Source organism: Ornithodoros turicata, chromosome 2 (assembly GCF_037126465.1).
Source record: "Ornithodoros turicata isolate Travis chromosome 2, ASM3712646v1, whole genome shotgun sequence".
In the NCBI taxonomy this organism is placed as follows: domain Eukaryota; kingdom Metazoa; phylum Arthropoda; class Arachnida; order Ixodida; family Argasidae; genus Ornithodoros; species Ornithodoros turicata.
In genome coordinates, this window is record NC_088202.1 from 140,700,780 (window position 1) to 140,713,915 (window position 13,136).

At 47.6% G+C, this 13,136-nt stretch overlaps 1 protein-coding gene across 1 annotated transcript; it reads right to left on the minus strand.

Annotated features, from left to right (window-relative positions):
- Positions 1–6,666: 6,666 nt before the first annotated feature.
- LOC135385099 (cubilin homolog) lies at positions 6,667–12,766 on the minus strand. Its single transcript, XM_064614275.1, has 5 exons — positions 12,687–12,766; positions 12,278–12,338; positions 11,007–11,244; positions 7,641–7,825; positions 6,667–6,879 (listed from the first exon to the last, which is right to left on the minus strand). The coding sequence occupies exons 1-5, from the start codon at positions 12,764–12,766 to the stop codon at positions 6,667–6,669; spliced, it is 777 nt and encodes a 258-aa protein (XP_064470345.1).
- Positions 12,767–13,136: the final 370 nt, after the last annotated feature.

Consider the following 13,136-nt stretch of genomic DNA (forward strand, 5'->3'; position numbering starts at 1 on the left):
AATGTTCCGCAGGTCTGGAATATGACGACACGTGAGTTTTAATAATGACTTACAACAACAACTTTATTTTCGGTCTTGGAGAGTGGGGAGTTTCATCGCAACAGGCGATACTCTACCCCAGTGCTTGGTGGAATGGGGGGAATAAAATAACGAGCCCCTTTACAATAACGATCGAAGTCCGATGGTGTCCAGAAATGTCAGAAGAGCTTTGAGCGCAGAGCGTTGCTGGGCTGGATTGGGCCAGGGACCAAGCAATTTCGGTAGGGAGAAAGGGCCAGAGTCCAGCTGACGAAGAGACTCGGAGAGTGTGATTCGGGAAGGTTCGTAGTGAGGGCAATGAAGAAGAATGTGCTCCAGATCCTCAAGAGCACCACAGTTGCAACAGGTGGGAGAATCAATTTGTCTCAAGCGGTAACGCCACTGAGCTGTAAAGGCCACATCGAGGCGCATGCGGTGGATTAATGCAGCATCCTGACGAGATGTGTTTCGTGGCATGCGGAAAGCGAGCATGGGATCAACCCTGTTCAACATAGAGGGGGGAAGAATGTCGGTTGTCCGTTGGCGGGAAGCCAGGGGTGTCACTAGACGTCGCAGAATTGAACGGCGGTCTCCTCTGAGCAGAACAATACGGGTCCGGTTCCGAGACGAGAGTGCTGCTTCTGCGGCGCTGTCGGCCTGCTCGTTCCCCACGACACCACAATGGGCTGGAACCCACTGGAGAACGAGCCTGTGGCCTGCGGCGTAGATAGTGTGGTAAGCCATTAACACGTCGGTGACTAGGGGTGCGGATGGGCCTCGTATGCCGGAAGTTTCAATTGCTTGAAGTGCAGATTTGGAGTCTGTAAAGACTGCCCATTCCCGGGGTGGAAAATCAGCGATGTGTTGTAGAAAGAAAAGGATGGCATAGAGTTCCGCAGCTGTGGAGGAGGTTGGATAATAATAATGACTTGCTCGTCAATAAAGAGGGCAATTTCCGCAGGTAACCTTGGTGCTCCAGGAGGGGCAACGCCCTCTACTCCCTTGCCCCCCTCTCGGTACGCCTATGTACCAGCTATTCGACCATTAGAAGACAGGCGTTTACTTCAAATATGTATTGCAGATGCCTAAAGTCAGTCGTCTGCCAATCTGAGGGAGGTGAAAAGCCCCGTCAACTGCCTCGGGCACTGTAAAACTACGGAGAAATATCCCATGTCATTAACAAGCAACGTGAGCCTTCAGAAGCTGTTACAGGGAGACCTAGCACAACAGAGTTGCGTGCCAACATGTGTTAGCGAATGCAGCACGATCTCTCAATTGCCTCATAATGCTGATGAGGACTCTTTAGGCCCACCAGCTGTCGTTCTGTGTCAAAGGGTACTCCTCCATCATCATTTACACATCAATCAATAAACTACGTAGGATTCCGAAGAAGCGAGATTTAGACCAGTACAATATAGAACAATCGTTACTGGGCATACTTCTGCTTTAACGTCAACGACGTCCGACGTCCTCACCACACGAGTCATCTCCTCCAACTTGTCCCTCCAGCCCTTTTACTGGGTGACGAACCTCTTGTACCTCCTTCAAGAACTTTTAGCTTTTTCAGGGACATTAGAGTTTTTAAATGCACTATGATTGCCAGTTTCTTAATTTCTATGGTTATGTTTTATGCCACCTTTTAAATGCTCTATATTTAACCTAATGGATTAGTCTTAACCCTGTTGCATTCATCACCACAGTATTGACGCATATGGCCTTCGTTGCTTTCGCGCCATTGAAAGTGAATCATCATCATCATCATCATCCAACTTGTGCGGTGTGGCTCTCTTCTTCGTCCTTCCATCATCATGCTTCACAAGCGAGCTTGCACCTTGTCCCTTTCTATGAAATATACGTGTCCCACATTGTAATCTCGCAAAGTATGCTCGCTGTATCTGGCGAGGAAACTACATCAAATGTGGAGCCTTATGGAGAAATTTTTTGTTTGGCGTGCTCTATACTTGCGTGCTACCAATTTACAGTGACCCCTGAGTCTATATACTCCTGGTTGGCTAGGCTGCAGCCTAGCCGTGCGCATGCCTTGCATGAACTGGGGGTGAGAAGACACTGAGAGCTGGACATCGAGAACTTCGACATTAGTAATCTACACCTGCCCCTTACCTATGGGTATGGTCGTGTAGTTGGCGTAGAATCCCTGCCGGTGTACAGAGTGGTCAGAGTGGAAGACGAGGTACAGGTGGTTCAGCGTTGAGGTGATCGGATCAGGAGGAGTGCGCCCGCACAGTTTGGCTATTTCATTCGTGCCGTTTATGGATGGTTCCCACACCTGTGCAATGCAAATAAGGGGTCTAAGTGGACACTACCTATACAAAAATATCCCAAGTTCGTCTCAATGTCCGAGTGCCATATGACGTGTCAGCAGCTCCAGTATATGCGGGCGGTTTTTCGTGGATGGGCTTAAATATGGGTATCGGATGCAGCTGCTTTGTGACGCTAGTGCGTCCAAGCTGAGGCTTTCTTTGTACGGGTGGTGATGTGATAAAGAAAAAAAAAAGCAGATATGTTTAATCAAGACGAAGTCGAACTGGCTACCTAGGACGCTTACACAGAGAAAACAAAAACAGACGTACAAGTCAAAGTGATGGTGTTCAACGTGTAGTTCAAAAGTTTCAACAAAGTGAGTGTATAATGGTGGGGGCACACACAGCACAGAGTCCGGTAGTACGTAGAAAAACTTCAAGTGTCCTCAGCGCGTTTTGGGACGACTGAGGACCTAACAGTTTCCACGACGTCGAAGCCTCCGGAGTCCACACGAAACAGGCTCGCTTCTGAAACCCTTCGAGTATCACGTATTTCCGACACCTGAGAAGGATGTGTTCAACGTCGTCAACAACACCTTACTTACCACAGCTCGAAGACTAACTCCTAGTATAGAATTCCAGCGAGTTTGCACTGGCTTCTATTAAAGTGACAAGAGTAGACAGCTTAGACAAACAAAGAACTCACACAACATCCCGGTCTTGGACCTCGGTGAGGTCGCCGCCACAACTGTTGATCTCAGTCTGTGTTCTGATTAACAGACTTCTGCTTTGCCTGTCGCTGGACAAGCCCGTAGTCAGGAGCCTCCGATATTTGGAAGAGGGACTCGGCACCGTCCTCATCGCAGGTATTGCATTTATCATTTAGCCTACTGCGTATAGGCTTCCCCCTGAACATAGTGTGAACCGGTTTTCTCCCTGACCCTTTGTGCAATGGTGCAGTGAACCGCCGGAGTGGCGGCAGTGGTGCCCTTCCTGTGGTTGTCTGGTCCGGTGCTGTCGCTCGGCTTCTGCCGTTGTCGCACCACCCACAGCGCACAGGCGAGCACGAGCACGTCATTAACTTCCTGGTTCTACGTGCTAACATTTCTCGTCCTCGGGCATAGGCACTCGATCGTTTCAGTGGTGTTGTGAAGGCCGATCACTATATACCGATGTGTGAAGATAGACCAAGTATACTTTTGCATTACTTTCCGTGTAAACATCTGACATTACACTCCTCTCAATCTTCAACACCGCTGCGTAACCGCCTGCTGGCGGCGCGTCTGCCGTCACAGCCGATGCGCATTGGCGCCCCTGCTCATACTTTCCACATTTCCCGTTCCCTTTCCACGCTTTCTTTTCCTCCTACGCACCCTTTCGGCGCGCTGTAATGGACGGACCTACACTTCGCTACTTCTTCACTACTACTGCTTCAAGACTTGCTGCATTGATCCCAGAGCGCTAGCTTTTGTCGCGACTGCAAGGCCCTCATTCTCCGTTCAGGCGGTCCAAAGGCGTGGTGTATAAGCGCGTAACAATAACATGGCTACCTTAACGTAGTCGAAGTGGCAGTGGCTGGATTCCTCAATGTCCAGCATTTGAAAGGTAAGTTGTATGGCGTTGTTCAGTGGAACTTCGATCGAGTAGTTGCAGTTTCGGTTTCCTTGGTACTCGTTCGGGTAGCCAGGTGACGTTAGCGTGCCGTTCAGATCCGTATAGCGGCCACCACAGGCTGCGTATGAAGAAGAAAAAAGAACAGAAGAAAAAAATGAAGCATCAGCAGCACAGACAATAAGCGAAATCGCTTTAACAGAACTCCGAGGGCTGAAAAAAGGTATAAAGGCGCGTTCTCAAGCACGCGATTTGCGGAGCGGCGGCGACAGCGACAATTTTTTCTGTTCCGCGGGGCCAGTCTGCTCCGCGCAGGCGGTAGCAGCAACAGGTTTCTCGCAACTTTATGGTTTGGTTATCTCTTCAGGTTCCGCTCGCGTATAAATCGTTCAACGAGAAGCCGAGGCATGGAAGACTTGTCACTGCCGCTGTCGCAAATCGCGTGATTGGGAACGCGCGTTAAGTACGGCAAGATGGTCCTGTTGGTGAATATTCATTCTTGACTGACGGTCGACGGCCGACGGTCTTGGCTGACGCCACTCGTTGTATTCATTTCGTCCGTGTCAGGTAGCTCCGGGAGTCAAGAATAAAGTAATGGCGAATGCAAAATTCCATGACATTCTCATCAAATTGTCGGCACGATTAGCCACCGTGTTAGGTTTTCTTTTTGCCTGTCCGAATATTGTAGTACCAGACGGTACTTCGAAATTTCGTACTTCGGTATAAAAACCGTAACCGACGTGGGAGCTAAAGGCTAAGACACAAGTTTCGTGACAGCTATGGTTGTCGTGCTTGTTCGAACCTCCTTGCACAAATGTATTATATGCGATCTTTCTCCACGTATTTCTCACGTCGCGTGTATGAGGTAACCCCTTGACAGCGCCACGTATTCGCACAATTTAAGCGACACAGCATACCTCTGCCTGCATTACATTTCTTTGTCAAGCGTCAATACTGCTGAGTTCCCACTAAATACCAATACCGATAACGGAGGACAACAGCAACATATTGCCGTCGCATGAGGCGTAAACAGGAGGGCAAGGACCATTTCAAAAACCAAAGCTGCACACACAACAACTACACGGAACTTATCATACGTATTACCTGCGATGTAAACGGCATTGAAACCCCGGTGTGCGTTACTGCCGTCGGTCTTGAAGCGCACGAACATTCGACTGCTCGAAGACTTGATGTGCTGTGGCCCAGTGGATCCACAAAAGCGGCCTTTCAGTTCGCTACTGTCATCCGGTCCGTCAAATATCTGCAGAAAGGGAAACAGGGTTAGTTAGAAGAAGAAGAAACTACGGAAAATATCAGCCCTTGGCACAGCAGTAAACGCACCAGTTTACGGGGATCTCACCTCCACATAGTCCCATCGACATGACCGTCCGGATTCCAACTCGAAATCCTCGAATGTCAGCTCCACGCGTTCTTTTAAAGGGACTCTGATCTCCCATTCGCAAACAATGTTGTGATTGTAGCTCTCTGGGTAGTTGGGCGAGCTAAAGCGTCCTTTCGTTCCAGACAGCAGACCACCACATCCTGGTACACCTGCGCAATATACGCAATGTACAACTATTTAACTAAAATCTAGATTCATAGAAAGCCTGGGTGAAATGAATCTAGGTTGGTCAGATGGCGTCAACAAAACGGCCCCGTAATAAACTTCACAAATCAAGGCACAAAACAAAGTTCAGAACGATTCCTGTAGGATCATCTCTATCATATGAAATCCCCAAGCGTGGACAAGTAAAACGGACCCCTGAATGACTTTTGCTAACTATAACACGGTATTTATATAAACACTGCACGAAATTGTTGAAAAAGAAGAAGAAGAAGCAAAAAAAAAAAAAACAGTCAGTGGCTCTTATATCATGCAGAGTTCACGGAGAGACGCTTATGGTTTTTGTTGTTTTGACGTTAATAAACATGTAGACGTCGAGTAACAGCAGTGTTCTCGTCTTGTGGACTTAACGGCAGAGGCCACTTTACTTTACTTTACTTCTTCACGGCTACAGCCACGTTAGTTTAACCAGTGGCTTTACAGCAGCCAGGGTGCTAGAAAAGTCGTTTAATTCGTCAAGCGGACCATCAGGAGCGACTTTGCAAATAATATCACATAAAACTGCGTTTCATCATTGCTCAATACAGTTTATGCAAAGCAAACAAACAAAAAACACACCAAAAAATAAGTCGTCTGTCGACTGGCGCGACTGGCGCGGTCCGATGCCGTGACGTCACAAGCCTGGCGCGACGTGAGTGAGTGAGTGAGTGAGTGAAAAGGAAAGAATGACACGATGTAGAAGCAACGTGGCGATGTTCACCTCGCTCAACTACCCTAAACTTCTCCACTCAACTTCGTAAGCTACCAATTTCTCATATCATATGTCATTGAAGCGCGTGGGAGGTATTCTCGATGGTACGCAGATCGAAGGCATTTGTTACGAGCTACAGGTAAGCTACTTGTGCGATAACGCATGGTGTTCGTAGTACAATCCGCCACTGACAAGAAACGTAAAATTTATATACAGAGAGGTACCCTTTAACCGCATCAGATTCATGCCTGTTCCTGTCCTGACATGTCCTGAAGTCTCAACACATAACGGGTGTTGACGATAGGCGCGGAACATGACGTATCTAAGCGACTCGGGTCATGCCTTGGAACTGATCGAGAGAACTCCGCCGGAAGAGGACGCGCAACCGTGTGACAAGTGAACGGATATGATATCATTCATTCACGGTGGCCAACTATGTCGTTACGACACATACTGCTTGCCTATGCATCACGGACTGCGCTTAGGTAACACCGTAAGACAAATACCGCACCAGGAACGGAAGCGTAGGTGACATGGAATCCAGTGTCCGTCTGAGAGTCATCGCTGTGGAAGTGCAGTAGTGCCAGGTGACCTGCCGTCACGACAGGCGAGGGAATACCCGTACTGCAGTAACTGCCAAGCAACTGGTCATTCTCGGAGGCACCGTCGTAGATCTGCGTGTCGACAAAGCGTTAAGGATTACTCTGGTGTGTACAGGACAGAAACATCACCGCCATGATGTTATCGGCATAATGAGTCACGGTGGCAGACATAGTATAGTCTTGGCACGTGTAGTGCTGGCCAAATGAATGATATATTGCTGAAGGTACCATGCGATTCCTTGCTGCGTTAGGAATTCTAGAGGAGCGCTAGAGGAGCGTACAAGGGATGCACAAACTTGTGGGCCCTTTTTTGGTAATGCATTGTGGCCTTGAAAAGCAGAGTACTTAGAGCGGGGCACTGCCTCAGAAATGCGAGGTTATTTTGTTCTACTTTTTCTATTTCTCTTCTTCTCTTTATTTTCTGCTAAATTTGGTAATGCAAGAGGGAAACTCGCTCTTCGCAACCTACACGAGCTCTAATGGAATACTGAATCACTTCGAGGTAACGCAAGTTTTTCTTTTTTCAGGATCTATATGGAAGTCTCTGTAGAACACCCTAAACCTCTGCCGCCCACTCTCTCATCTTTTCTCTAATGAGCTTTCTGGATCTGCCCACAGGCTATCTGACATGACTTTCTGACCTTCAGCTTGCGATTGCGTGGTTCGTGGTTCGTATGCCCAGCCATTACCAAACAACAACAACAACTTTATTTTGGAAAGGATAATTAGGGTGTTTCATCGCCAGAGGCGAATCCTCTACCCCGTCGATAGCGATAGTTTGGTTATGAGCCTCACACCGAGAACCGAACTCCTGTTGTAATTGTCCCATTTACCTTCAAGAAGTCGTAGTTGCAGTTGTCGTGGTGCTCTAATTGTAGCGTGGCGGAATGGAACTGTATTCTCTTCCCTACAGGTACTCTGACAGTCCAGAAGCAATCTCTCCTGGACGGGTAGTTTCCAGGGTAACCAGGAGACTGGACGGATCCCACGTCGGCTTCGTCTAGGGCTTTACCGCACACTACGAAGAAGTTTCGCGACATGTATATGTTTGAAAACTCGCATTGGGAAAGCGTGACGCAAAAGTAACGACAGCTTTTTCGTTTCGTGCCTGAAGCCGTTATAACGTCCTGTCAGACGCCTGTAAATCAAAGGCTGGTCACAACAATTACACGCATGAAACGCGGGGGACTCTCAGGAGGAGCGCACCCGATACTTCGAACAAAGGTTGTTTTTCTTTGGGCCGGAATTTGGTTCTGAACAGGTTCAAGTTCGGTTCGGATGTCTGCGCTGTTCTTTTTGTCCAGAAGGAACACAGCCTATGTTCGAAATATCGGCGGCTCTCGTCATGTTAATCTTCCCGAAACATTGCTTCACCGGTTCATATTGTTTACTTGTTATGTCTTGGTGTAGCAGAACACGTAGTTGTAAACGGTCTCCTGTATACGGAAATGCGAAACTTTCACTAGTTGGGATCGGGGACATCGAACCCCGAAGTCTCGGTAACTCAACTGTTCTTCAGGTCCTGATCTCGGGATTTTCTCGAAAGATTCTCGGGATATGGAAACGCGATGGGGAATACTGCAAGCCTGTCGCTATGCAGAACTGCGGGAAAAATTGCGAGTTGTTTGAATTCTAGCGCCGGTATTAGCGACCAACAATACATTGCGCTTAGGTGCCTGTCAAGCACTCTAGAATTGCGTACCCACCCAAGCAGCACAATGTACTGAAAGTCGAGTGCAATATGGGTGGACGGATAGGTGGAACAGGCTCGTGACGCTAAGGAACGTTGATAAGACCCATACCGTCCTCCCCTACTGCACTGTACTTTCAGTACATTGTGCTGCTTGGGCACATTTCCTTCATCATCCGGCGCCGACAATACTGTGACTTGGATCGTTGACACCTGTGACATGCAATGATTAATTGAGACAGAAGTTACACATAAGGTGAGGAAACCTATTTGTGTGACGGCATCCAGCACGTGCAGCCATAGAGTAGGACTGCAGATTTGGACAACCTGAGGTACTTTTGCTGGAAACAATGTTTCCACCCCCCGTAACACACAGAAGCTGGAGCTCCGAACATTGCTTTGCTGTTTTGAAAGCTATCGCTGAAAGGCTTCGAAACGACTATGTGAACCCAACAAGAGCAAAGAGAGAAAGAGGTAAAGACTCATAGCGTGACTGGTAATGGAAAGGGTTCGTTTAATTTCTACGCGTGTGAGCAGAAAAACGAAGCACAGCGACTTCCCGGAGATGTAACCAGCGTGTGGTATTAGTCCTTGCCTGCCGACGGTGAACTGTACGCTAAGTGCACGAGGATTGGGTCAAAATACTCAAAACTCTTGAGGTTCCTATACGGACGATGTCAACAAGCATCCCTTTTATCGCAACGAGAACCACTGCTTGGGAAACAGTCGATCTATAGACTCTCGAAATACATCTTTTTCTTCTGAACAGTGAATAGCGAACTTGAGAGTAGAGGACCTGGGAAGTAGTTTTGGGGGGTGGGGTGGGGTGATAATTTTTGTTAGGAGTAGCAGAACAAGTCGGGAGACGAGTTCAATTTCTACTTGTTTTTTTTTCTTACAAACAAACAAACAAACATCTTTTTCTTCAACATTATGCCAGCGGCCACATTCGCTTCATATTGCTTGAGATGTTGTAACACATGGTTTCGTTGTTGGTGCAGTATAAAATGAATCGATGCATGACAGACAACGAATAAAATTAAGTCTGTTACTGCCGGAGAACGAGAAAAACAAGTATCACTTTGTTTTTTATAAAAAGCGTTGCATATTCAGAAGCACGGAAAACATCAAAGGAGCACTGAAGTGACACTTTTTTTTCTGCGCAGAAGATTAGCGTACGTGACCTACTGAGCGAGCGTGAGGATTTTGTTAAGCATCACCTTTGAAAATATCATAGTCGTCGTGAAAAGAGCGCATCGTAGAAACCCAAGCAGCACAATGTACTGAAAGTCGAGTGCAATAGGGGTGGACGGGTAGGTGGAAGGCCTTGAACAGGCTTGTGAAACTAAAGAACATTGATAAGATACGTACCGTCCACCCCTATTGCACTCGACTTTCAGTACATTGTGCTGCTTGGGAAGAGAGAAAGCGGAGCGTGTGCTGCGAAGAAAAAAACAAAAAACAAAACAAAGAAACAAACCGCGGAGCCTTCACCACGTCACGAGCGGTTTTCTTTTTGTAAATTCCATAGCGGGGCAATAACGTACCGCAAGAGCGAAAACATTTCGCACGGTGACCCCTGGTGGGTAACTTCTTGACAGACGAAGCAATATTTCGAGCCGCGTTAAATGTCACATCATTCTTCCTTTAAGTCATGACGAACGCTATTATTGACATGCAGAGACTGAACGCCGGAGGCATACATACAATACATGAAGCCTCAGTGTTACGACACAAGGGCAATGCATGGGAACTGTCACGGTCCAGGGATCTGGGGATTCGTTGGAGGAAGTCTGGAAATCCCGGGACCGAAAACAATGCCCCGGGAAGCCGGAATAATCAACTCTACCCAGGCAGAAATTTCGTCTGGAATCCCAAGTGGGTCCACTTAGAAAATAAAATGGGGCCATTTTGTTTTCCAGCTCAAATTTCTGCCTGGGTATATACTCAAGACACACTCTAAGAAAAAAGGAGTACTTTTAGTCCTTTTGGGGAGTAATTGCATTGCCACAAAAAATAGTCCCTTTCGGGAGTAAATGAATGACACAGAGTGAAGACCGCATTTCACGCGCTGTTGTAAGAGTCCCAGGTGCATAATTGGTGCACATGCATGAAAATACTTTGAAGCAAACCGTCAACGGTATATCGAGTGATATAAAATCTTGCGCCATACTAGGGCACAATTTGCGAAGAAAGATGCGCTAACTGTTTCTTACTCTGTGTGGCTGGAAAATTGCTACGTTGTCTGAGTTATACAGCCTTATGTCGTTCAATTTGACCAAGGGCACATATTTACGTAGCGGACGATGCATTCAGCATTCAGGAGACCATTCGCGAAGTTTAGTGACAATTTGCAGTCCTGGGGAGTAAATGTCGGGACTAAATGTTGGGTTAGGGGACCAAAATGGGGAGTAATTGCAGACTAGGGGAGTAGAAGCTGCAATTACTCCCCGTTTTACTCCTTTTTTTCTTAGAGTGCAGTTCCACGGAACAGTGCCGGCTTCCTTACCTGGATCGGCAGCAATCCAGTTGAACGCAAAGCCTTCCCCAGATACCGAGTGATCTGTTTTAAACCAGAGTGTTATGACCGGGTGCGTCGAAGTAAGATTTTTGCCATTCATGCTCGTTCCACAGTAACGCCCTACAAGGGGAGAGGACAATGTTTCTCCGTCGTGGATCTCGAGGAAGTCGAAGGCACATTCATGGCCTTCTTCCAAGCTGAACTTGGTGAAAGTAATGTTGAGCACCTGCGTTTGGAAAGAGTTAGACTGTTCTAGGTTCGTTATAGTGGATGTAATGAGAGCGCAAAATTCAAAAGTATGGTTACAGCTTTCAATGAATAGACTAGCGTAATGGATAGACTACGAAAAATGGAACACGGTGCAGAACTCGAAATTTATTTCGCTTGACGACATCTATTTCAGAGACGCCTCGCTGGAAGAATTTCGTGCTTCAGTGAGGGGTAGCTCTACATCAGCGGCGTAGCCAGACCTCAAAGGTAGGGGGGGCTCGATACGAAAACTCGCCCCCCCCCCCGCTGATCCTGTGTCGACAACACACACATACTTGTGCACACTGCAAACTGAGGATTAAAAAAGGGAACGAAAATAGTTGATTTAGACGTTCACAGTACGATTACATGTATAGCCTGTCATGACCAATGAAGTGGTGTCACGAGATTGGAAGTATTTTGAAAAGCTCATACTTCGAAAACCATTCAAGAGTGCTTCTTAGATAGACGCCATGAACTGCAAGAGCTTTCGCGGTAGTCACACTGGTCCCCCCCCCCCCCATATATTATGTTCTCGGATTTGCACGATTTGTGTGGGTCGGTCCGTGGCAGGTAGGGGGGGCTCGAGCCCCCCTAGCCCCCCCGTGGCTACGCCACTGCTCTACATATCGGTTTTATTGAATCTGGGAATTGTCGTGATTGGTCCATGCTTTTTAAATGGAATGTTTCTCTGTACGAAACACATGAACACTTGAGTGCATTATGCATAAAATGTAGCCGTTTCATTCCTAGTGGGTGAAGACCCGCCAAAAAGGGGTAAACATCTCCATTTCTGCATGACCTTCGAGGGGTTTAACATGCGTACGAAGTTAAAGTAAGTTTACGTTCTATTTCCTTACAGAAACCTAACGAGATTCGAATAAGATGCGAATAAATAAGAAAGCTATAGCAGACAACATGACAGGGGTTAAGCATTAGCCACGGTGTACTTCATTACCTTCCCAGGTGCTGTGTGGATGTGCCAAACACAGTGTCTCCGATGCGCGTACGTGTCTGCTGTGAGCGGGTACATCAGTGTCCCGTTGTAACCGCCAAGCGACCCGCCGCAGTCTGCGAGATACAGAGAAATGTTAAAAACCCATCAAGCTACCTGGGGAAGCAAATGGTCAACTTGAGTCGTATCCACAAGTCAGTGATAGATCCTTTCAACAGAATGGACCTTTCTCACAAGACCTCTGCGCATGCTCTGCGACCCTGACGGCGCCAGAGAGGGTTCCCTACAAACTCAATAGATGGCGCCAAGATTGCGCTGGCTGTGTTTTTGCCCACGGCTGTGTTTGTGCTGGCTGTGTTTTTGTGATGCGCTTGTCAGCCGCTAGGATACGAAGCAAGTGTGAAAAAGGTCCATTAGCGGTGCTGTCGCGGTCAACATCTACATAGCTTTTTTGAGGCCCTTACCCTGTCTTGGATGTTCGCAGTTGGTGCCTGTCCATTCTGCAGTGCAGGTACACTGGTACCCGTCCGCTCTGTTCACGCATGTGCCGTTGTTCTCACAAGGAGAACTATTGCAAGAGTCCACGATGGCGTCGCACAGTGTACCACTGTAGCCACTGCTACAGGAACAGTGGAATGTACTCTGACCTGTAGGAGTTGAGGTTGGCTGCGGAAAACAGCGCGCATTCACTGTACAGTCGGATGATTGCGTTAAATAAAACTTCTAACGAATTAATAATATCACGATACTAGCACGAACTGTCTCTGTGCCTACGGGCTGTCGTTATGCATCTGCTGAGATTGGCGGGGCAGTCATCTAAGCTTTGCTTAAATCGGATAAGGCTAATCTGCGAGAAATGTCCGCTAATCGTACCAGACAGAAACCATGCTGGCAAGGATTAGGAGTGCACGGGT